Genomic DNA, 22,869 nt, shown 5'->3' with positions numbered 1-22,869 from the left:
GTCTCTCTGTCCCTGTAAACCCTTTCAAACTGTGCTATTAAGCCTACATTGCCTCTCCCTATCTCTTCTCACACTTCTCTGTACTAAATTCCATCTGCCATTTGTCTGCTCATCTTGCTAGTCTACCCATGCCCTGTTGCAGTTGATTAATACCACCCTCACTGTTTGCTACTCCTCCAAGCTTGGGATCTTCCACAAATTTTGAAAGTTTACCCTGTATTCCAATATCCAGGTCATTCATATAAACCAAAAAAAGCAGTGGTCTGAGCACTGGCCCTTGGGGAACACCACTGTCCACAATCCTCCAGTCTGAAAAATAACGAGTTACCACAACTCACCGTTTCCTGTCCTTAAGCCATTTTTTAAAATTCAAGTTGACACGGATCCCCTTATCCCATGAGCCTCAACTTCGTTAACCAGCCTTTTATGTGGTACTTTGTGAAATGCTTTCTTAAAATTCATACAGGCAATATCCATTGCATTCCCTTCAACAACTTTCTGTTACTTCATCAAAATTAGATTAGTCTAACATAATCTACCTTGCTGGCTCACCTTAATTAACTCAAACCTCTCCCAGTGCCTGATGATTTTTTTCCCCTGATTATTGTTTCCAAAATTTACTGACCAGCCTGCAGTTGCTAGGAATGTCCTTAGTTTTCTTGAGTAAAGGTGTCACATTTGCCACTCTCCAATCCTCTGGCACCTTCTCCATATCTAGGGAAGATTGGAAAATTATGGTAATCCTTTCTGCTATCTCCAGCCCAACTTCCTTAGCCCTAATGCCCCAAGAATCTGAAGTCCTCCCTCCTACACCACGCGTTAAACCACTCATTGATCCTTCCTATCTAGCTAGCACGCAGCACTTTGAGGTCCTACTTTTTAAACTTTCTCCCTAGTTCCTGAAAATCTGACCATAGGACCTCAAATACCTAGCCTCTCTATTGGTACTGACATGACCAACTTACTCACTTCTCCCTGCAGAGTATTCTGCACCCTCTCCATGATGTCCTTCGCCCTGGCACCAGGAAGACAACATACCATGTGGGGCTCATGATGATGGTTACAGAAATGCTTTTCTGTCCTCCAACTATGTAATCTTCTAAAATGACTGCATTTCTATTATTTGCTGTTGCTTCCTGTGCAGTTCATTGCCCTTTGTCCCCACGGACTGAACTGCACTTCTTCAAGGTATCCTCACTCCCAGCAGTCCCCAACGCTAAGTACTGATTTGAGCAAGGTACACACCCTGGAGACTTTTGCACTTTCTGCCTCTTTCTACTCTTCCAGATGGCCACTGATCTACTATCCTGAATTCTTACTGCCTGTGGGGTGACCACCACCTGGAACATACGATCCAGGAAACTCATTTTCCGACACCCCACAGTGACTCCAGTTGCTCCTGAAGCTCGGATATCCTGCACTTGAGCTGAAGCAGCTGGAGACACTTCCAACGCATGTGGTTCCCCAAGACACAAGTGTCCTGAAGTTCCCACATGACACAGGAACTGCAAGCAACAGGTCTTACAAGCCTATCCATGATCCAAAATAAAACCCACTACACCCCCTTTATCCATCTAGCTTGTACCTTGTTCAAACTATTAATTCTAATTAATGCTTCTAGACCTGCTCTGTGCTTAAACTCTTAATTGACACTTTTATACTCACCCCAATTGAATTTTTTAAATTTCCAAGCTCCTAATTTGAATGAATCCTCTAGAGAGAGAAAGACACTCACAAAGCAATTGCTTACCTCCTTCCCTGTGATATCATACTTTGATTCTTTTTTCAAGTAGGGTCAGGCTGCCCTGAACCATTGGAATCCCCGAGCTCTTTTATCCTTCCGCTGATCTCAGTGTTCCCATGCTCAGTGATATTCTGCTGCCACTCTTACCCTCCCACTAGGTCTCACTGTGCTCTTGCTCTTGAAGCTGCTCTGCTGCCATTCTTTCATCTCCCCACTGGTCTCACTGTGCTCTGACAGGTGTTTAAACTGCAGATTGTCTCTTACAGCTACTTTAGCTCCCTCTGGCAAATGTTTAGCAGAGAGCTTTGTCAGAACCTGCCTTTGTCAGAACAGATTTTTGAAAAGTTTAGACGGGAGGCATCATGGATGTTTTTGACACTACATCGGACGAGGAAGGCAATCACCATCCATAACAGCGATGATGTGCTGCGGTGCACAGAGCAGAGGTACACAGTGGAGAGGAGACAAATGGTCGGGGGGTGGGGGGTCAAGGTTGCAGGAGACGCTACCTAGATAAGAAGTTCACCCTCCTCTACTTGTCTGAAGATGAGTGCTTAAAGAGGCCGATTGTCATGGCAGGTGGTTGGAGATATATGTAGCCTCTTTCAAGAAGAGCTGCTCCCTGCTGGACTTGGTAGCCATGTTATGCCCATCACCATCAAAGCCATCATCGCACTCAATTTCTTTGCCTCTGTTTCCTTCCAATGTCCCACTGACGACAAGTCAAGGGTCTTGGTCAGCTGCCCATAAATGTCAATGGCAGGTCACAGATGGGTTGCTAACTTATGCCAATCTCCCAGCAGCAATAGGCAGAACAAGAACATTCTCACATTTGTCTCTCTAACCGACTTCCCACAGTTATCCCAGGGCCACAGCACTCGATATTAACTTCAAGATGCGTTAGGAGGGGGAAGGCCCTGGTATTGTTAGAGAAACCTGGAAGTGATTTCAGCGTCACAAAAACAGAAAATGCTGGAAAATCTCAGCAGGTCTGACAGCATCTGTGGACAGAGAAGCAAAGTTAACGTTTCGAGCCCATATGACCCTTCTTCAGAGCTATGGAGGGTCATATGGACTCGAAACATTAACTTTGCTTCTCTGTCCACAGATGCAGTCAGACCTGCTGAGTTTTTCCAGCATTTTCCGTTTTTGTTTCAGATTTCCAGCATCCGCAGTATTTTGCTTTTATCTTAGTGATTTCAGTGTGCCCGTCTGTGACATTTTAACATAGCCGCCTCAGTATAATTTTACTTCTGGGTCTGGCATGACCTGCATGGCACGATCTCAGCTCCAGTATTTAAAAGACCAATCCAAAGGAATTGGGAGGAACTGGGATTTGGCACAGGGATAGTAACTTCAGAAATATGGACTCAAGAATGGTCAAAGGCTGCACCCTGCTTGAATGACGCCTCTCTTGATATACCACCGGGGCCAGTGAGGAATCAGAGTTATTCTTCCCTAGCAAAGGGAGGAAGAAATCTTCTTGCTACCACAAAGCAAGATGGCTGGAGGTGGCCCAGATGGTTCAGCAGCAGGAACACTGCACCACATTCATGGACTCAAAGTGCTTTGCTAACCTAACCATATGAGTAAAGGGGAGTGCAGCTGCACATTTATCTATGTTCTGTTTTGTGCATCATTCTGCCTTGTCAAGTCTACTCCATTACACGACTCCTCACATCCACATACCTTGTGGTGGCAGAGCACACCCATCCTTCTCTTCCTCTGGACTTCCTCACATCTCCATCCACCTGCCACTCACCCTTATCCTTATGCAACTCATGCCTCTCTTTGCTAGTCACCGTTACCAAATTCACTGCATTCATCAAGTGAACATGCCATAATAGTCACTCCTAAGTCTGTTCTTTCCCCTATTGAAGGAGAAAGGAGTGCAAAATTCAAGGGAGAAGGAGAGAACTGCAGGTGGGGTTCCCCATAGATCCACAGCTGACAGCTGCAAAGGAGGAAGTTTTGGAGATCAGGTGTGTCTCGACTTCCCTGGCTATCGAAGGTGAAGACAGCCCAGTTATTTATTTTTTCACTGGATGCGGGTGTCACTGGCAAGGCCAGCATTTATTGCCCATCTTTAATTGCCCTGGAGAAGATGGTGATCAGCCACCACATTGAACTGCCGCAGTTACAGTTACATAATGAAAATATAAACCACCCACATGTCATACAACACAGTCACGTTGATTTGACTTCAGCAGCAAGTGAAATATGATCTTCAGAATGCTAAGTTGCAACATTCTTACCTTGTCAGTCCTAATTCATATCTTTTCTCTCCACTAGGACCTTCACGTGCAGCAGCCATCAGTGGACCTCATGGACAACTAATCCTCAGGGGATCTCATTCCTTCTGACAGCACACCATCATGGGACTTATACTTAGCATGCATCAGCACAAATCCTTGCTCTCTGCTGGTCAACTGTCTGTCAGTAAGACACAGTTGGGTTTTTACCTAATGCCTTATACTTCACAAGTGAGCTGGGGCAAATAGTGGTAGCAGGGATAGCTGTAGAGCGTCCATATCAGAGAGCAAAGCCCACTTCAAGCTTTGCTCAGATGATCACAGGGGACCATCGATGAAAAGGATAATTATTGAGGGACAGCAGAAAGCCTGCAATATACTGACAGGCCTTCCACTCACATTGTTCACAACTGTACAGAGAGTGGAGGAACCCACTTCTAGCATGAGTTAGGTGATGTCACAGGGTAAAACGTGGCTAGTGATCCATAGAACATCAATTGTTCAATCAAATTATTTTAAACAGGCCCTGACCACAGCCATGCAGACTCTGGATGCCAACATGTCTGCCACCTTAAAAAGGATGAGACACCTTAGCATTAACCTTTACAGTTCATAACTGATCTGTACCAAGTTGCTTGCCTGACATATTCATACTCACCATATCACCTTAGGGTCAATGTCTCAGACTTTTCCATCACCATCCTTGGGTATGTCTTGTCCCACCAGCAGGACAGATCCACCAGAGGTGGTGGCACAGTATACAGTCAGGAGAGAACGGCCCTGGGAGCCCTCAACATTGACTTTGGACCCCATGAAGTCTCATGGCATCAGGTCAGGCACGGAGGTGAAAACCTCCTGCTGATTAAATAAATCTGCCGCCCTCCTTCAGTTGATGAATCAGTATTCCTCCATGCTGAATACCACTAGGAAGAAGCAATAAAGCCAGCAAGGTCTGAGTGAGGGACTTCAGTGGTCATTATTAAGAGTGGCCGAGCAGCGCCACTACCGACCAAGCTGGCTGAGGCCTGAAGAACATAGTTGCCAGACTTGGCCTGCGGCAGGTGGTCAGAGAATCAATGGGCGGGACAAACCTACTTGACTAGGTCCTCACCAATCTGCCTGCTGCAGATGCATCAATCCAAAATGGCATTTGTAGGACCGACCATCGCACTGTCCTTATTGAGGCAAAATCCTGTCTTCACACTGAGAACACCCTCCATCATATTATACAACATTACCAACGGGCTAAACTGGATAGACGTAGAACAGATCTAGCAGCTCAAAACTCATCAAGTATCTTCAGCTGAGGAGAATATAGAAGAGGAGGAAGAGGAAATGGAGGAAGATGATGATGGGGCATCCACCTCTAAACCAGCCACTTACATTACTATCCGGGTTACCCTCACAGTCAGAAGATTCAGTTAACTATTCCTACAGAAAAAAAAACATATGAAAGCCACCACAGGATCATCCCAAGCAATTCACCAATCCTCAACCACGCAGACATTTATTGCATATCTGTCCAATTGGTCATGTCCTAACAGTCATTGTGAAACAAGTGAAAGAATGAGTTGGAACTCAGGGTGCAATAAGGAGCAAGACTTGGAAGTGGTTCCATTCAATAAATTTTACATAGAGCTATAAAAAAAGGAAATTTAAAAAATAACATTTTGTCAAATGTCCATATGCATATATTTGTCACTTACAATGGCTTTAATTTAAACTTCCTATCACTTCTATGTGATGCATCCCGTAGCAGAAGTAGCTGTTCAGCTACCTGCCCTGATTGTGGAGGTGCTTTTGGCCTACAACCTCTGGGTTTGAGAGCTCCCAGTGCCTATGCTAAAGATTGCTTCACTTGCAACTTCACAAGGGCAGACTTGACCATCGAGAGACAAGGCAGCAGGTTATTCTGTGGCTGATGGGAGGGCAATGGGTGGGAAGTGAGCACACTGAGTGGGGTTTCCACTTTCATGTCCCCTTTCACTGTCATCCTTAGCCTGGGCCAGTACCACATCAGTGCAATCACTCTGAAGCAGACCAACTTGAAGTTCAGTGACACTTTGCAAATTAATAAAAGTATCTGCCATCTGATTTAAATCAACAGACATTTTGGCATCCAAATTCTGTATGGCCTTGGTCATAGCTTGTAAGGACTCATTTGTGAGCCGTACCAGAAGCTCCATGGAGATGAGTACACTCTCCATGGCAGATGTTCAGCCCCAGTGCAGAAGATTTCAAGTTGGACTCCTCCATCCTCTCCACTATTGTGGACACGTGGCACGTTTGTCAGTACCTCGTAAAGTTGCTGATGCACATCTATAATTCTCCTTCTCACAGATGGTTCCTGGAGTTCAGCATCTGTGTCCAGCTGAGCAGAGCTTAGAGATTTACAAGCCCCTCCAATGCGGACTTCTCCACTGCCATCCCTGCTACCAGTATCTGCTCGTGATCACCCTGAGGTTCTGTCTCTGTAACTGCCCCCAACCATAAACCCTCCAAGCTATCTGCACGTCTCTAATTCTGGCCTCGACTAGAATTCTATTGAAGAGAACGCTGACAAAATTTCTGTAGATGCAGAGGTTGAGAGAATAGATGGGGTGAAAAATCGATAGACAGGATGCACTAGAAATATTAGCTATGCTTAGAGTGGATAAGTTGCCTAGTCCAGATGGCTTGCATCCCAGGCTGTTACAGGAAGTGGAAGTGAAGATAGCAGAGGGGCTTGCTACAATCTGCCCTAGATACAGGATGGCAGGTGCCAGAAGATTGGAAAGTGGGAAACGTGACATCCTTGTTCAAGAAAGGATGGTAAGGATATTCCTCGTAACTATAGTTTAACGTCAGTAAGGACTAAAGTTTTAGAAACAATAATCAGGGAAAAAAATTAACAGGCACTTAGAGAGGTTTGAGTTAATTAAGGAGATCCAGCATGCATTTATCTTCATGGGTCTCCTGGGTGATTTCCAGGGTGTCCTCCTTTGCAGCTGGACTATAACGTGGTTGGAGGCCTTTAATCCTCTTACTTAACACCTCCCCAGTACCCTACTCTTTGCATTTCTCTTTTCTTAAATGGGTGAAAAAATAGGCCAGAAAGCAAGAGAAGGTCAAGTATTTATCTGATGCATACAACTCATTTGATAAGTGTGGCTATGACAGACACGCATAACACTGAATAAGGATTAAAATGAGTGCTTGCAGTGAATACATAAATGGGGAGGTGTGGTAATGCAGAGAAATTGAAAGATGGGTGCTGCTGAAACTTAAGTTGATGTGAGTGGTGATAATGCAGGAGCATGCTTGGCAGCAGAGAGGGACGGTTTACACCATAAAATGCAGTTACATCAGTAAATGTACTCAATTTTCTTGAAATGATTAGGTCAATAAACCACTTCTTGCACTGCATCCAAGATCAGGGCACAATTCACTTACTGTTTACCTCCTCAGTCACATCCAACCACGCCTTCTTGGGGACAGCCGTTGGTTTCTACCTTCCATTGCTGGGAAAAAGTCATGTCCCTCCTGCTGGTGACTACACCCAGCAGTAATTCCAGGGAAGAATCATTAAACCTGAATGCTGTCGTTGCTCTTTGTGAATCGATCCTAAACACCTTCTGGCTCCTGAAATTCCATTTCTACACTGACATTAAGTAGTGGACTTTATATCATATCACGCAGGCATACATCACACCCAGTGGCTGTGCAGCTTGAAGAGGTGAAATCCAGAAGTCAAAATTTCTTGCCTCAATCAACCTGAAATGGGAGAACCTGACCCACTGACTTTACTTGCAGGGTTCGTCTATGCAACCCTGCTTCCACCATTCAAATTTTCATCAGGGTGTAGGGCAGGGGACAGGTAGCTTGTTTACTATTGGGGCAGGCATAAGTTCTGTTTCCCTACATCATGCATCTATATATTTTTTAGCATGTAGAATAACTCACTTTCCCTTTCATCCTAGTGAAAAATTGCCATAACCTATGTTTAACAGCTCCAAAGACTTACTCAGGATCGAGAATTCACAGCAGGAAACACAAGCTGTAAATATATATGCAATCATTTTTTACCACAGGATATTGATTCCACCAAGCTACTCTAGATACTAATATTCTTATATATCATAGTTCATCAAAGTTGCTTCACTAGAAAGCCCCAGAGCTCATTGATAGAAGAATTCAGTAGTATATGAATTTCAATGAATCTGAAATATCATCACCCTTGATGCATACATTATGTTCATTACTGGTTAATTCAGGCAAGCCATCAAAATTTCCTACAATTTTTAAATCAGTACATACTACACAATTTTAGATGCTGACCTTTTCTTTTATGAAAGCCAAGCTCATTTTCCACTGCAAAATCTTCTCGAAACCTGTTGAAAAGAAAAAGCACTTAATAAAAGGAAATGCAATGCTTGAAAACTTCATTCCACACTCAGAACACTCTGGGATGATGTCATCTAATTTTAGAACCTAGCTGGAAACATACCTCATTGTACCGATTGTTCTTGTGTATTGATGAGATCATATAGCAATAAGTCCACAGGCTTCAAAGCAATGTAATTTCAGCATGACTTTTAATGGTCATGAGCACTTACTTCATTTTATAAAGATTGTAATATATATTCAAATTATAATGGGTGCTAGGAGAGGATGAAGACTTGCAATTTAATATCAAGGTTTAGGTGGCTTTAATAAAGATACTGAAGGACATGAACCACAAATGTAAATTTACAAGGAAAGAAACTGGCCTCTGCAGCACCCATTCTTGGACATCATGAGGCTCCTAAAGTTTCCAAAAGGCTGTTCGTGTCTTATGTGTGCAACCTTATTGGTAACCTCATAAATAGGGCCTGAGCCATTCACTCACCATACAAGCTTGGTGATGAAATATGATGCATCAAAGCCATCCTGCAGGACAATGGCTATCCTAATCAGATCATCACTCGTTTTATATCGCACAACTCAGGAATGGGTCTAAGGCCACCACTTGCTGTCCTTAAAAGTGCCCACTCTACCTCAGGTTACCCTGAAAGGGTAAGTTGTCTCACGCTGTTACTATGCAGTAGCAACACAAGCAGCATTCTCCACTAACAGGATGCTCCTGTCAAAAAAATGTTTTTGCCTATCACACAATGTGGTGCATGAATCTCAGTGCCGGTGCGATACCACGTATATAGGCCATACGTCCTAATGATTGGCAGATCGTATCAATTAGCACGTCCCTTCAGCTGACCCCAACAGGCAAAGTAACGACTGTACACAACCAGCCCTTGCTTGCAAAACTCAAAAAAAATGTGTCTAACATTAGATGTGATTCTGCGATTGGACAACACTTGCTAAACAATCCTGACTGCACTAAGAATTACACTGAAAATCAATTTAAGTTGGTCGGGCTTGCAGTGTGGCTCACTTATGCATGCTGGAAGCCATATATATTCACACACAAGGCCCTGTCTTTGGCAGACAAAAGGAACATGTCCACATATTGCACCTTTTTCAACTAAAGAGAAGCTTAGGAAACAGTCATTCCCAGGTTCGTTCCCCAGGGCAATGCCTTGACCAGAGTCAACTTGCCCAGTTTGAATTTGAACAAAGCTGGGCAGTTAACTATTCTATGCTGCATTCTCCATGGCAATGCTTCCACCAATCAGAGTCCACTTGCCAGCCAATCAGCCCTCTCTTCTCATGTAGTATGGAATTGTTATTCCTCCGTTACGGCTGGAAAATTCTTGTGAGCTATCCTGATGAGTGCAAGATGAAAATCTTTGATAGCATGTGTCCTTTTTTCAGCAATTCTCAAGTTCTGCCATCTACTTGAGTCAAAAGGGATTCCTCTCCTTCAACATACAGGTGATGTGTGACCATGGGCAGCGCATTATGCAGGCTCTGACTGTATCCCGGCTATAGTCACGATGCGTTCATTCTGCAGTAGCCCTCTGTGCTAGTTATATTTCAACCAGCACAGCAAAACAAAGGGTGAACACTGGGCGACAAGGCTATGTACTGGTGAAATGGTTTACGACTTCAGTCAGCAACCTACATATACAGCGAGAGCCATCTTTACCACTAGAAATCTAATAGAGCAAATTGAAACATTGGCCATCAGATAGTGCATCATGGGTGGTTCCACAAGTGTGCCGCTCGAGGTAACCAGCCATTCCAAGCTGAAGAGGATGGCCTCCTCTGCGCAAACCCCTCTACCAAGCTGGCGGCAGATTCCTCCATGTTTGACAGTGAAGGTAGGTTTTCTGGCAGGTTTCCCAATGCACCAAGCATTTGGATGTTCATCAGCCTTCTTATCTAGCCTGGCCCATCGAAGCCATTATCGGAGCCCCCTACAGCAGAACTAGTACGCAACCTCGGCCTCTGGTGAACAGGAAACTGCGTTATCCTTACCCACTACCCTGGCTGAGTTGCACTTGTGCCCAGTGTGTCACCATGTGCATATTCCGCCTCTATCCTATAAAATACATACAGTGTCAGTATCTGAGCTTATGGTTGCAACAGTATAAAAAAGTGGCAGTGAATCTTGATCTCCACTATCTGCTTGCTCTTCTTTTACTACATGTGCATGCTGAGGTTCATGGGTCTCAAATGAAAAGCAGACAAGGGGTGGGTTGTGGGGAGGGGAGAGGAGAAATTAACAAGTGTTGATTATACAATCTGCAACTCTTAAGTCAAAAGACATTGTGGGATAAGGGAGAAGTGGGTGTGAAAAGGATCAGGTACTTTATAGCGTGGTGTATAATTCAACTTGGCATTTAAGATGAACCAGTGTTTCAGTGCCAAAGATCATGTTTAGGCCTATGCTCAGTGTACGTCGAACCCCCTTTTCTGCTAAGAAATGCTATACTTGCATTAGGAGTCAGTCTCAATTTTTCATCTCAAAGATGCATGTATTACTCATCTAAGTTAGCGCAGGGGATCAAACAGACAATACAGGCCACGTTGCCAAGTAAATGCGCGAATTTTAAGACATGCCCACACAGAACAACGTGCGTGGTGAATGACAAATAGAAATAGGGTCTCCGGCAAAAAGAAGGAAGTACAAAGTTGGTTTCAAGCCAAAAATTGTAACATTTGTTAACTCATCAAATAACTATGCTGCAGTGAGGGAATTCAGCATTCGTGAAAAACTGGTGTGAGATAATGGAAGGAGGAATCCATCCTGAAGAAGGTGCCCAAGACCATGCATGCCATGAGAACAGGGAACAGCCACTGGCCTGATCTTGAGATGTATCAGAAAGGGTCCTTGAAAATCAGAGTGGTTACATCGTAACCAGAAATGCAATGCACATTAAGTGGGCCAAATTGAACCCCAAGTCCAGCAAAGATTGCAGGCCAACAGCTAGTTGGTGTAGCTGCTTTATGGAACAAAAATATCTAGAGTTGTGGCAGAAGATCAAGATTGCTCAGAGATTACCAAAAGAACTAAATGCCAAAATTTATCAGTTTCCAGCAATTCATCATCAGACAAAGGCAAAAACACAAGGACCCATTGTGCTACATTAGCAACATGGGTAAAATGCCTACGAATTTCGATATGCCCAGCAGCCAAACTGTGGAGTGGAAAGGTTTGAAACAGTTCCAGTGAAAACACAAGACGAGAACAAAAGATTTATGATGCTACTAGCTTGCATGGCCCATGGAACAAATTAAAGTCTATGGTAATTTTCAAATGTAACACCGTGCCGAAAATCATTCTTTGCACGAGTTTTTGTACATGTCCATGATAACAGTTAGATGGATGAGGATGGATTATGCATGGAATAGGTGGCCTATGCAAAGAATGCAGCTTATTAGTGTTCAGATCCCATATTACCGATGAGATCACAAGGCACCCAAGAAGAAATAGTTCCCAAATTGCTGTTTTAAATCTAAAGTCTAAAGGGGTCTAAAGTCCGTAATTCAACCTTTGGATATGTGCCTCAACAAACCTTTCAAGGATCATGTTCGCGCAGAATGGAACAGGGGATGGTTGATGGAGAAAAAACTCTCTCAAAGAGGGAAAATATACCTGCTGCCCTGCTTGATATTCTGTGTGGTTTGACAAAATCATGGGATACTATTACTGCACAAACTGTCATTAGGTTGTTCAAAAATGCAGAATAGCCAATTCAATTGATGGCGAGCAAGATGATTTGTTGTGGAGGAATGATTCTGAAACCGAAAGTACCAAATCTGATGCAGATTGGGATCTTGATGATGATGCCATAGCCAAAGTGACTCAATGAATTTGATGGACTCTTTGCATTGGGATACTAAAGACACTTACAATGGCAAAATTATGAGATTGCAACAGACTTAATTTAGCCAGAGCTGATACGAGTAGCAACCCTTTTAACACTGCTGGGGAGAGACTGCTACAAATTGTATTCCACCCTAAATCTATCCAATAAACAGAAAAAACAGACTGCAGAAATTGTGAAAGCCTTGAAAGCACGTTTTGAATCCCAAGTGAACATAGCTACACAATTTAAGGACTATGTATGCAATGCATGGGCAGTTACTGACAAGAATAACCAACAGTTTGTTACTGCATTAGGATAATTGTGGTATAGTGGGTAACTTGGGTAACTCACACTTACACATAATGGTGCATGCAAATTTGTCTTTTGTTCGTTAGGAAAAGGGGGAGTTTGGATTTTGAAATGCAATTATTACTACATGTCCTATTTGGCTTGCCATAATCATGTGAGCTCCGCCATGAGGGACTCCCTGCAGGCAGCCATCTTACATTCAGTTCAATGAAGACATTGCACTAGAAAGACTGTAGTCTTTGAGCTTGTAACATACACCAACGGTTCACATTTTATACTCAGCATATAAATTGGCTCAGTTTTTGGAAGGATCTTTCAAGTCTTCAAAGGTTGACTTCTACACCATGATCTATGGTATGTGGATACCCTTCCCATCAATGACTTCAGCCTCAGCAATGACCCTTCCCATAATGGTTAATACTGTCTCCTCCATGGAGGTCAGACCATGCAAGCATACCTCTCCCACTCTGGACATTTCCTGCTGCCTCTTGTCCTGCACCACCTTCTCCTGCAGGAGAGAGGGAAGTACATCAGTGAATGTCATGCAATCTGGGTGATGTGGTTGTCATGGTTGGTTGCCAGGTGCCAGAAGATTTGAGATGTAGGTGTGAGGCTAGCAACAGCATGAATTGTGTGATGGCAAAGTAAAGCACATGAATGTTAGGGTTATGTCCAGATTGATGGGGATTGTTGATAGTTGAGTAATCAGTGCATGGTGGATTGAGGAGTGGCTGAAGCTAGTGATACAATTGATAAGATATCGCATTGAAGATGCATTCTTTGACCTTAATCACTCATTTGAGATCACTGAACCTCTTCTGCACTGCATCCAAGTCCTGAGGTAGCCTCTCCTGGCATTGGCCTCTGCAGTTATCTGTTTCCACCTCCTTCTCAGCATGTGTCTAGGCATTCTCCTGTAAACCCCCTTGTCCCCAAGGATACAGAACATCTCTCCTCCATTCCACTTCCTCTACCAAACCTCCAATGCTGCATCTGAAAACCTGGATGCCTGTACTCTTCCATGGTCAACCATTCTTCACGCTTTCTGATGTCCAATTCACTTTCAGGAACACGAGCAGCACCTGCTCCAGTTACAATACGCCCACTTTTTAAGTTGTGCAACCTAGTTTTAAGCATTGCTAGGCACTTAGAATAATGGGCCCCATGCTGATGCGCACAACAAAGCGGGCAACAATGGCTGCATGCAGCAATCATGATATGAGCAAGCAACACAAATGCCTGCATTCAACACAACAGATGCAGGTTAATCTCAGTCCCCATGCCAGTTTTCGGGAGCTAACCAATACACCCCCACAGCCTTTTCATTCGAGCCTAGTCATCCCACAATTCTGATCATTGAGTTTGGGGTTGATTATGTAAAATTTATAGCTTGAAAATATTAGTAGTGGTATGTTATGGCAAAAAAAATATCAGGCTGTTATCTCTCTAAATCATAGTTCTTGGAGAAATACAAAATGGCAAACATCTTGAATATTTTACCTAAGGAAGAATAAACCTACATGTCCTCAGTTTTGTTTGCATCCCATGCTCTTTTCCACTCTCCTTTGGAGTTCTTGTGACGTGCTAGTCTCTCCTGATCTATCTGCTCCCGTTCTTTCTTCCAGCGGACGTACTCTGCTCTCTCCCGCCCTGTCATCAATAAAGTCATGTCCACAGTGCCTTTCTGAGCTGGCAGACCACCCTCCTGAAGCAAATAACAAAAATTACAGTATTAACATTTGAAAGGTTAACATTTTTGTACCAAAAGACGAGTACTGCCCCAGCATTTACATTATCAATGCTCATCATGGGCAGGAGCCTATATCAGGCAAATGACACTAACCATTTGCCAGTACCATGAGTCAATTATAAAGGTGATGCTTATAACCTATCTAATGCACTATTTTGGGCAGTGTCTGGTTAAAAGGGATATACTGAAAAGTCCAGGTTCATTATTTGTCTGTTCAAAAAACAGACAGAAGGTACTGCACTGAGATTGCTCCAACTGATTAGTTAAACAACTAATAACTGCAAAGCAGAATATGAATCCAATCAGCTGTTTGTTTCCTTCTCTGTTCTCATCTATCATTGGAGTCACTAAAAGACATTGGATTGGGAATCAAGTTTGGTTCAACCCGTGATAAATAGACTAGAGGGTGCCTTTAAATCACACAGACACAGCAAGCAACACCAGCATGAGTAGGTAGGAGAAGTCATTAATGCAACCCATCCTGGCCAAGTAACACTTTTGTGAACCAATCTGACAATAAATGATACAAACTGTGGAGCCACATTGCCAAAAAGGTTAAAACATTTTGGGATTTTGCACATGAAAGAAAATAAATTAATGTTTGAAAATTTAAAAAAGTCTAATGAAGGATGTAAATTTGGTAATGATAACTCCTTTTCAGTGGCTCAGTTAACCAATTGGTAAAGACAGCGTGCAACTGAGTCACAAACATCCGAAAAATCCTGATTCAATCCTCAGTTTGTACTGAGTCAATTGATCTCCACTACAGTAATAGGGCACCATATTTGGCCTTTACAATTACAACAGTGACCATGGATGTAATATTACAGGATGGCAGATGATTGTCTCCACACTCCACCCTTCACCCCTGGAAGCAAAGTTGGCATGGAGTCAACCTGCTCCGTGCCGGTCTACCCTGCAGCAAAAACCACTGCGGGTGGTCTAAATGGGCAGCCTGTGGAACTTCCAACCCTCACTGGGCTAGAAGTTCCACTCTTGAAAGCTGCTGTGGCAGCTCCATCAAGCCCAGCAGTGCTAAGAGCACATTAACTGGCACTGCCACAGGGAAGCAGAAGACTGTCCATGTATCCCTGAAAACGGGTAAATTCAAGGTCTTGGGCAGGGAGGGTTTGGGCAGGTTGGGGGAGGGGGTGGTAGGTTTAAAGCAGCAAGCAGGTAGGAAGAAGGGGGGATCTATGTTAGGGGGGCTGTGCCCTCTGTCAGGAAGATGTAGCAATTCTCAATGTTAACAGAATTTATTGTAAAATAGTGGTGTGAGAGAGAGAGAAAGAGGAGACACTTAATTGGATTAAAGGCAGCTGTTCTGAAGGCTTTGATGTAGACATGGGGGAAGTTTAGAATGTAAGGTGTAAAAGGATATTTGCATTTTTAATTAAGCCAGACTAAACTGTTTTCAAAGAAAGGGTGAAATGTGTCACCTAGCCAGGTGAAATTTAGACACTGTTTATTTTTCCCAAAGATTACTCGTAAAATAGGTACCGTGCTAATAATTCAGGAAGGTAAAGTCCAAAGACATAGTGAAACAATGGGAATTTGCTTTCAATGGGGAAAATATGTATAGAGGAGCGAAGGCTGTGTGTAAGGGTAGACATTTTTAAGATCTAACAAGTGTGAAAAGCCTTCAGCATCTATGCCTCAAGCTGCTGTTTTCAAAGAACTGAAGTTAAGAAAACTCACTTTGAATGCAACAGGTTCAGGGTGTCATGTTTCTTTGCCTGGGTCTTTTAAAATCTGTGTGTCTTACTGTTGCCCTAGCAATCTGACTCCCAGTTATATTTTAAAGTAGGGGATTTAGAAGTTATTATAGTAGTAATCTGTAGACATATATATGTGCTTAAAAATCATTTTTCAAATCAATAAATGTTTAATCTAGTTTTGTAAATACCTATAAGACTGGTGGTCTTATTACTACCGAATTCAAGGCATGCATCTCAAAATTTATACAAATTACAAAACAAGTTGCAGCAGTTGTTTCACGTTTTCCCTTGGGATTTGAAGAACTCAGCATTTACCATCAGCTGTGTCATAACACCCCCTGATCCACAAAAGGGCAGCCCCCGAAGACAGAACCACTCACCTTCCTTCCTACCCTTAGAAAAATGTGTTTAAAAAAAAATCAGACTTCCTACTCCCGCCTGACTGCCCATGCCAAACATTTTATGGCATGGACAACGTACTATCTGGGTCAATGGGCTTAGTAACAAGCCTAACTGACTTTTAATTATTTTTATTTTATTTAATTGTTTATTTGATTTAATTTATTTGTCCACCCCTGTATTATGGGGGTGTGCATGTGTGTGTGCCTTTCGGTGTGTGAGACTGTGAGGAGATACATTCCATTGAATGGTGTCAGGCTCAGCCTCAGCTGTGAAGCTCTCCTGATTAAACAACCTGCAGTCAGTCACTGACTTTTAGCTACAACAGATAAAGTCATTCAAGATATAAATTATTCAAGCCTGAATATTTAAAATTAAAATACAAAAGACTGCCTCAGCTTTGCAAATAATAAAGTTCCAAAGTAATTTTTACTTTTGGAAGTGATGATCAGTTTTTTATCCTATAACTGTAGCCAAACATATAGCATACTAGGCGAAACAAAGCACACCTATTCTGCAGAGCCATAAAATACAGAAATTTTACTTCATCTGGTATTTAAGGGAGAACCAAAACTCAATTAAAATACATTTATTTTAAGGATTTTGTGTACATACATATTTGATTCACAGCTGAGTTTAACAAAATAACATTTCCTTTTCAGAGTCAAGTTCCCGTTCAAATTAGGTTGTATGTCTGAAGCCATTAGAGACATACGGATAGGCCACCCAGAAGTCAGAACAAGCAACAAATCATCATGCAATGCTAATGTTCTAGGGCTTTGCACTTACATTGCACTTCAGTGCAGCATATGAAATGGTGTTCTTATTTCATCTTCTGAGGCAGAGGTGAGCCAATAACTAATGTAAATCTGCAATATGTCACTGCTTCTACTCATTTATCTATCTACTGCTTAATAAATCTATTTGGCAGTTTCTAGCCGGAGCCAGGTCTAGTGCATCCTTACAAAGTCAAAGAAGATACAACAGAATATGTGATATAATAATGACAAGCTCACTGGGAGAGAGGTTGTATTTTGGAGTGGTTTGAGACATTAAACCTGAAAATATCTAAAATCTCAAATATCTAAGTATTTCACATATAGTGAATTAGTTTGAACTGCAATGAATTCTGAAACCAGGATAAGTGGCAACCATTTTGTACTCAGCACAATCTCAAAAGTAACCATTAGATAAAAGACCTGTTAACTGTTTTGTGACAATGTATATTAAGGAAGAACATTTGCTAGAACCTCGTGAGAGTTCCTCGATTCTCTTCAAATAATGCTATGGAATATTTAAGGTCTCATGCAAATGACAAGGCAGCACTCGTCCAATGCTGCATTGGAGGAATCAGTCTGATTTGCAAGTACTGAAATTCTGAAGGTCTTAAACCAATAATCTTCTAACTAAGAACTAAAATACTGCCAGCTTATATACTTACGGAGCAGAGCGCAAAGCATAATGAGATACCCCAAAATCTCTTTCAAAGGCTTCAAACTCCATTCTCAAATTTGATCGAGTGAAGGAATGAGTGTTACACTTCCTGTGGTGTAAGTTCTGGAAGCGTGCGGATTATTTATGTTAACAACTCGCTCCAGTTTTCAGTACATGGGTTATGAATTTACATTTCATTCCTAACATTGGTGAATGGGCTAGTAAATGGGTAAGGTGGCAAGGGGGAGGGATTGTGCAGGGCTAGCTGGGTCATTCGGCCGGGGGCCAATCTGGTCATCATTTGGTGGTGGTGGTGGGGGCAGTCGGGTCGTCATCAGGGAGGCTAGTCAGGTCAGGTGGGAGTTGGGGAGGATTTTTCTGTCTAACGTTTCCTGGTAACTATCCAGGTAAGTAAGTCAGACTGTCCAAAATCTCTGTCTCGAACTCAGAGTCGGAGAATTTCATGGAGGGTCCTGGGAAATTGCCTATCAGAAGTTCAAACTTCCCAGGCAATTCCCACCGAGTCAGGGCATCAGGACTTCCACAGGATCCCTAAGTGCATCTTGAAGTGGGTACATCAGGTCTCCAGCTATCCGGAGACTGGAAGATCTAGGGCATTATCTCTTTCAGCAGAATCACAATGTGGCTAATACTCTATATTGCAAGCATGGGGGTGAGAACAAAATAGTATTTAAAATCCAGCACTTTTGAAGTTCTTTGGACAAAATTGCTCAAGAGCAGCAAGATCGTTTTGGAAACAGTTTACAATCCTAGTTGTCCGAAGAGCATTAAAAGTCAGCTACGTCCTGCAGCCACAAGCAAGTCAAGCTGGGTAGTGGTATCAGGTTGCCTTCCCCAATTCTCACTTGGTTTTTAAGATAATCTGGCCACTTTCATATCCGATAAATTCCCAGGCTTATGGAATTCAATTTCACAAATTGTCCTACAGGAATCTGTGCTCTCAACCTTGGGTTGCTAGTCCACTAGTAGCACAACTATTAGACTATTGATAGGAAAAAAATCAAGTGCCACATTAACTACAGTGTGTGGTGAAAGCTAATGAATATGAGTCCACCGAATGGGGCAAGTAGACAAAATTCTCTTAATTGGCTAAACCATGAAAAGAACTTTGAGGAGGAGTCAGATGGTTCACTGTTTAAAGGCATGGACAGACAGTGGACAGTACAGGACTTCATTGCTGTCAGGCGTCAAACTCAAACAGACAATTGAGTGGACTGGGCATGCATTTGCACCTTATTTACCTGCACATTAGAAATGGTTACTATCTCAGTTACCTATCAAAATGAGCTTGATTTGTTAAAATTGAGACAGAGAATTGAAGAATAGCCCTATGATTCCAGATCCTTGCTTTTCACTGCCTCAACGTCTACAAGGGTTTTGCGCAAGGTCAAACTACAAAGGAATATCCTGAGACTCCAATGAAACCCATGGAAACGAACAAGATTGTTGACTGTTTTTAGTTTTGAGACAATGAATGTCCTGCGTAATGAGCATTATACGACCTACTTTACTCTGATATTTCTGCTGCTGTATAATTATCAATCTTGTAAATACATTATTAATTTTAGCATTACACACTGATCTGACATATTGGTATTTGTCCCTTTCTGAATAGACAGAAGAATGGCATGGGAATCCCATGTAGTCGCTGTTGCAATATGCAATGGATAGGGAGTAATTATTAGTCCTGCAATATGCTATTTCACTTATTGCACTCACAAGGGCATTAGTTTCAGTTCTTATGAGACTAGGCACAAAATACATACATTGAATCAAAACATACAAGCAGTCTGCAATCCTCTCAGTTCTTCTCAGGGTGAGGGGTGGGGGGTGGTGGAGGGAGAGACTGCTTGCCTTCTTGGAAGGAAAGTCCACACGCCAGAAAGAAGCCCACCCCACAGCTATCTTGGGGCCATTCTAAACTAGCTGAGATTGGGGCTTCTGCCCCTCAATGGGAGGAAGCCCAGACCCCGAGAGCTGGTGGCCAAACTGATTGGCCGGCAGCTCTAGCTCAGTAGTAGGTACTGTAAGGACTGTGGGAAGCACTGTAAGGACTGCGGGAAGGAGTGCTAAGGAGAGCAATGGCTACAGCAGAATGGCAAACTCTGGACGTTTATGGCAGGGAGGGATCCAAGGACCCAGGGTGGGGGTAGAGTGGGATTTGGGGGGCAGGTAGCAGGCAATGAGGAAGCAAGGGAGGGTAGCATCTTGGGGAGGGAGAGCCCCCAATGCACACAGGGCATCCCGCGTATGAGGTACCACCCTTTCTTTCCCGTTTTTCATCTAGGCTACAAAAAACAGTCTACCCATTCCTGCTCGCCTTGCCATGCTAACCATATAATGGAATGGGCTAACAAGCCTATTTGACCTTTGATTATTCATTTAAATATGGCGGACAGGCTGCCAATTTCAGCACCACTCACCCAGCATATTTTGGGGTTGGGGGGGGCAGCTAGGAGGTGGACAGGAAGGTTTGGGCTAGCCACCTGACATTTTAAGTGCTTCCCCCACCACCCCCCACACCCAAAACACACCCAGCACAAAATCCAGCCCTATGTAGCTAAATTCCATACTGATACTTTTCTTCTCACTTCTTTACTGTACACTTCTTTCATTTGAGACATTTTTGTAACTTGTGTTACACCACCATATTTTATAAGAAATGACCATGAATTTACTGGCTGGAAACTGCTAATTGAATTTTTAAAAAGACTAAAGACATTCCAATGATTTGAAATCACTGTCATAGGTGGCTGAATATTTGCAACACTATACCTTCTACATTCCAAAGCCAATGAAATGGATATCTGCAAAGCCTCACCAGGAACAATTGCCTTGAAAGGGTTGAGGGGGTGGGAGGGCATCTCCTACTCCATAATCAAAGCATCCCGACAATCAAGTGGACAAGGACAAATCATTAGGTGTAATCACTTGGACAATGGGACTCTGGCTGTGAAAGGAATGGACCAAGATGTAATCTAAGCATGTAAACCAAGCAACTGGAATCAAGTAGCCATTACCATATTTGGGTCATTGATCAGTTGGAGAGGGTCATATGACAAGCCAGTTAACCCTGTGTGTGCTTAAGCACGTTTTCTCTGTGGACCTGAGCACAAGCAAATGAGACGCTGAAGAAGCAAAACCCTGAGTGGGTTCCCTTTCTCTCGATCGAACTTGCAAATTTTGAGCCCTGTCTGTTATTTTACTATGTATCGCAGGTAGACAGTAAAGAATCAACCCAATAGCTGATGTCTCTGGAAGAAAAGATAAATTGGCCGTCAACATCAGCGCTGAACCCAGCAGGGCCACCGAGTTCAGCCTGAAACCAGCCAACCTTCAGGATCTGTATACCCCATTAAACTTTACTGGACCTTTAACTGCTTTATCTATCCTCTGTAATCCATTTGTGTGTGTGCGTGCCTGAAAGTTGGAGCATTATTATTATTTATACATAGTCTGGGTTAAATACCATAAATACTATTCTCTTTTCTTTTTACAGACTCAAGGAAACCTGTCTGTGGGTGTTTTTTACAGTCACAGCATGTAACAGTTAAACACTCATTGAGCTGGCAAACACATCCTTTTTTTAAAAACCTGTTGCGGTCAAACAAGGATTGGAAAAGGAGGGAAACTATACTACCTCTCCTCATCTGGTCCTAACATTTTTATAATTGCTTGTCAAGTTTCATTTTCTTCACACAAATGCCAGGCAATGACCATATCCAAAAGAGATAATCTAACTGTCACCCTTTGACAGCCAATGGCATTATCATTGCTAAATCCCTTATTATCACCATGCTGGGGGTTACCATTGACCAGAAACTGAACTGGACTAGCCGTGTAAATATTGAGTCTATAAGAGCAGGTCAGAGGCTAGGAATCCTGCAGCGAATAACTCACCTCCTCACTCCCTGAAGCCTGTCCACCATCAAGGCACAAGTCACGAGTGAAATGGAATACTATCCACTTGCATGGGTGAGTGCAGCTCCAACAACATTCAAGAAGCTTCACACCATTCAGGACAAAGCAGCCCACTTAATTGGCACCCTTTGCACAAACATTCACTCACTTCACCATCGATGCACTGCGTACCATCTACAAGCAGGAAATCACCAAGGCTCCTTAGACCTTCCAAACACATGACCGCAACCATCTAGAAGGACAAGGGCAGCAGACATATGGGAATACCAACGCCTGGGCGTTCCCCTCCAAGCCGCTCACCATCCCAACTTTGAAATATATCGACGTTCCTTCACTGTCGCTGGGTCAAAATCCAGAAACTCCCTCCCTAATATCACCATGGGTGTACCTACACCACATGGACCACAACAGTTCAAGGCAGCGGCTCACCACCACATTCTCGAGGGCAATTAGGGATGGGCAATAAATGCTTGCCTAGCCAGTGATACCCACATCCCATGAATGAATGAATAAGAAAAAAACGTGGACTGCAGCATTATCTTCTCACCAACGTCTTCTCAAGGGCAGTTAGGGATGGGCAATCACAATACTGGTCTTTCTAACAACGCCCACATCCCACGGATAGATTTTAAAAATTGTGATGGTGTAGTCAGTCCTTCAGAAAGAATGCATTCAATTTAAAGAATGCCAACATTTAAAGTTCAGAGGTGCTGCAAAGAATAAAGCTGTTTGTAATGGACAATTTTCAGAGTTTGGCCAAGTTTCACCTCCCAGATTTCATATGAACTAGGAGCAGGTGTAGGCCACTCGACCCCTTGAGCCTGCTCCGCTATTCAATAAGGTAAAGGCTGATCTCATTGTAATCTCAACCCCACATTCCCACCTACTCCTAATAACCTTTCACCCCCTTGCTTATCAGGAATTGATCTACCTCTGCCTTAAAAACAAAGACTCTGTCTCTACCGCCTTCTGAGGAAGAGAATTCCAAAGACTAACCCTCAGAAATACTTTTTCCTCATCTCGTTCTTAAATGGGCGACCCCTTATTTTTAAACTGTGACCCATAGTGGGAGAATCTAGAACAACAGGGA

General features: G+C 43.0%; 1 protein-coding gene across 23 annotated transcripts in view; it reads right to left on the bottom strand.

Annotated features, from left to right (window-relative positions):
• Window positions 1-22,869, bottom strand: part of LOC144693263 (coiled-coil domain-containing protein 9-like) — a 273,976-nt gene that overhangs the window by 121,151 nt on the left and 129,956 nt on the right. For 17 of the 23 annotated variants that reach the window (XM_078562955.1, XM_078562963.1, XM_078562980.1 and 14 more), the window contains 3 exons: window positions 14,057-14,241; window positions 12,994-13,044; window positions 8,314-8,366 (listed from right to left, as the gene is read on the bottom strand). In XM_078562955.1, the coding sequence (XP_078419081.1) occupies window positions 8,314-8,366; window positions 12,994-13,044; window positions 14,057-14,241 (289 nt within the window). The remainder of the gene's footprint in view (window positions 1-8,313; window positions 8,367-12,993; window positions 13,045-14,056; window positions 14,242-22,869) is intronic. The other 6 variants (XM_078562958.1, XM_078562964.1, XM_078562977.1 and 3 more) reach the window with 1 other exon arrangement.

This window comes from Cetorhinus maximus, chromosome 18 (genome assembly GCF_964194155.1).
Source record: "Cetorhinus maximus chromosome 18, sCetMax3.hap1.1, whole genome shotgun sequence".
Lineage (NCBI taxonomy): Eukaryota > Metazoa > Chordata > Chondrichthyes > Lamniformes > Cetorhinidae > Cetorhinus > Cetorhinus maximus.
This window is presented reverse-complemented; position numbering and strand designations above follow the sequence as displayed.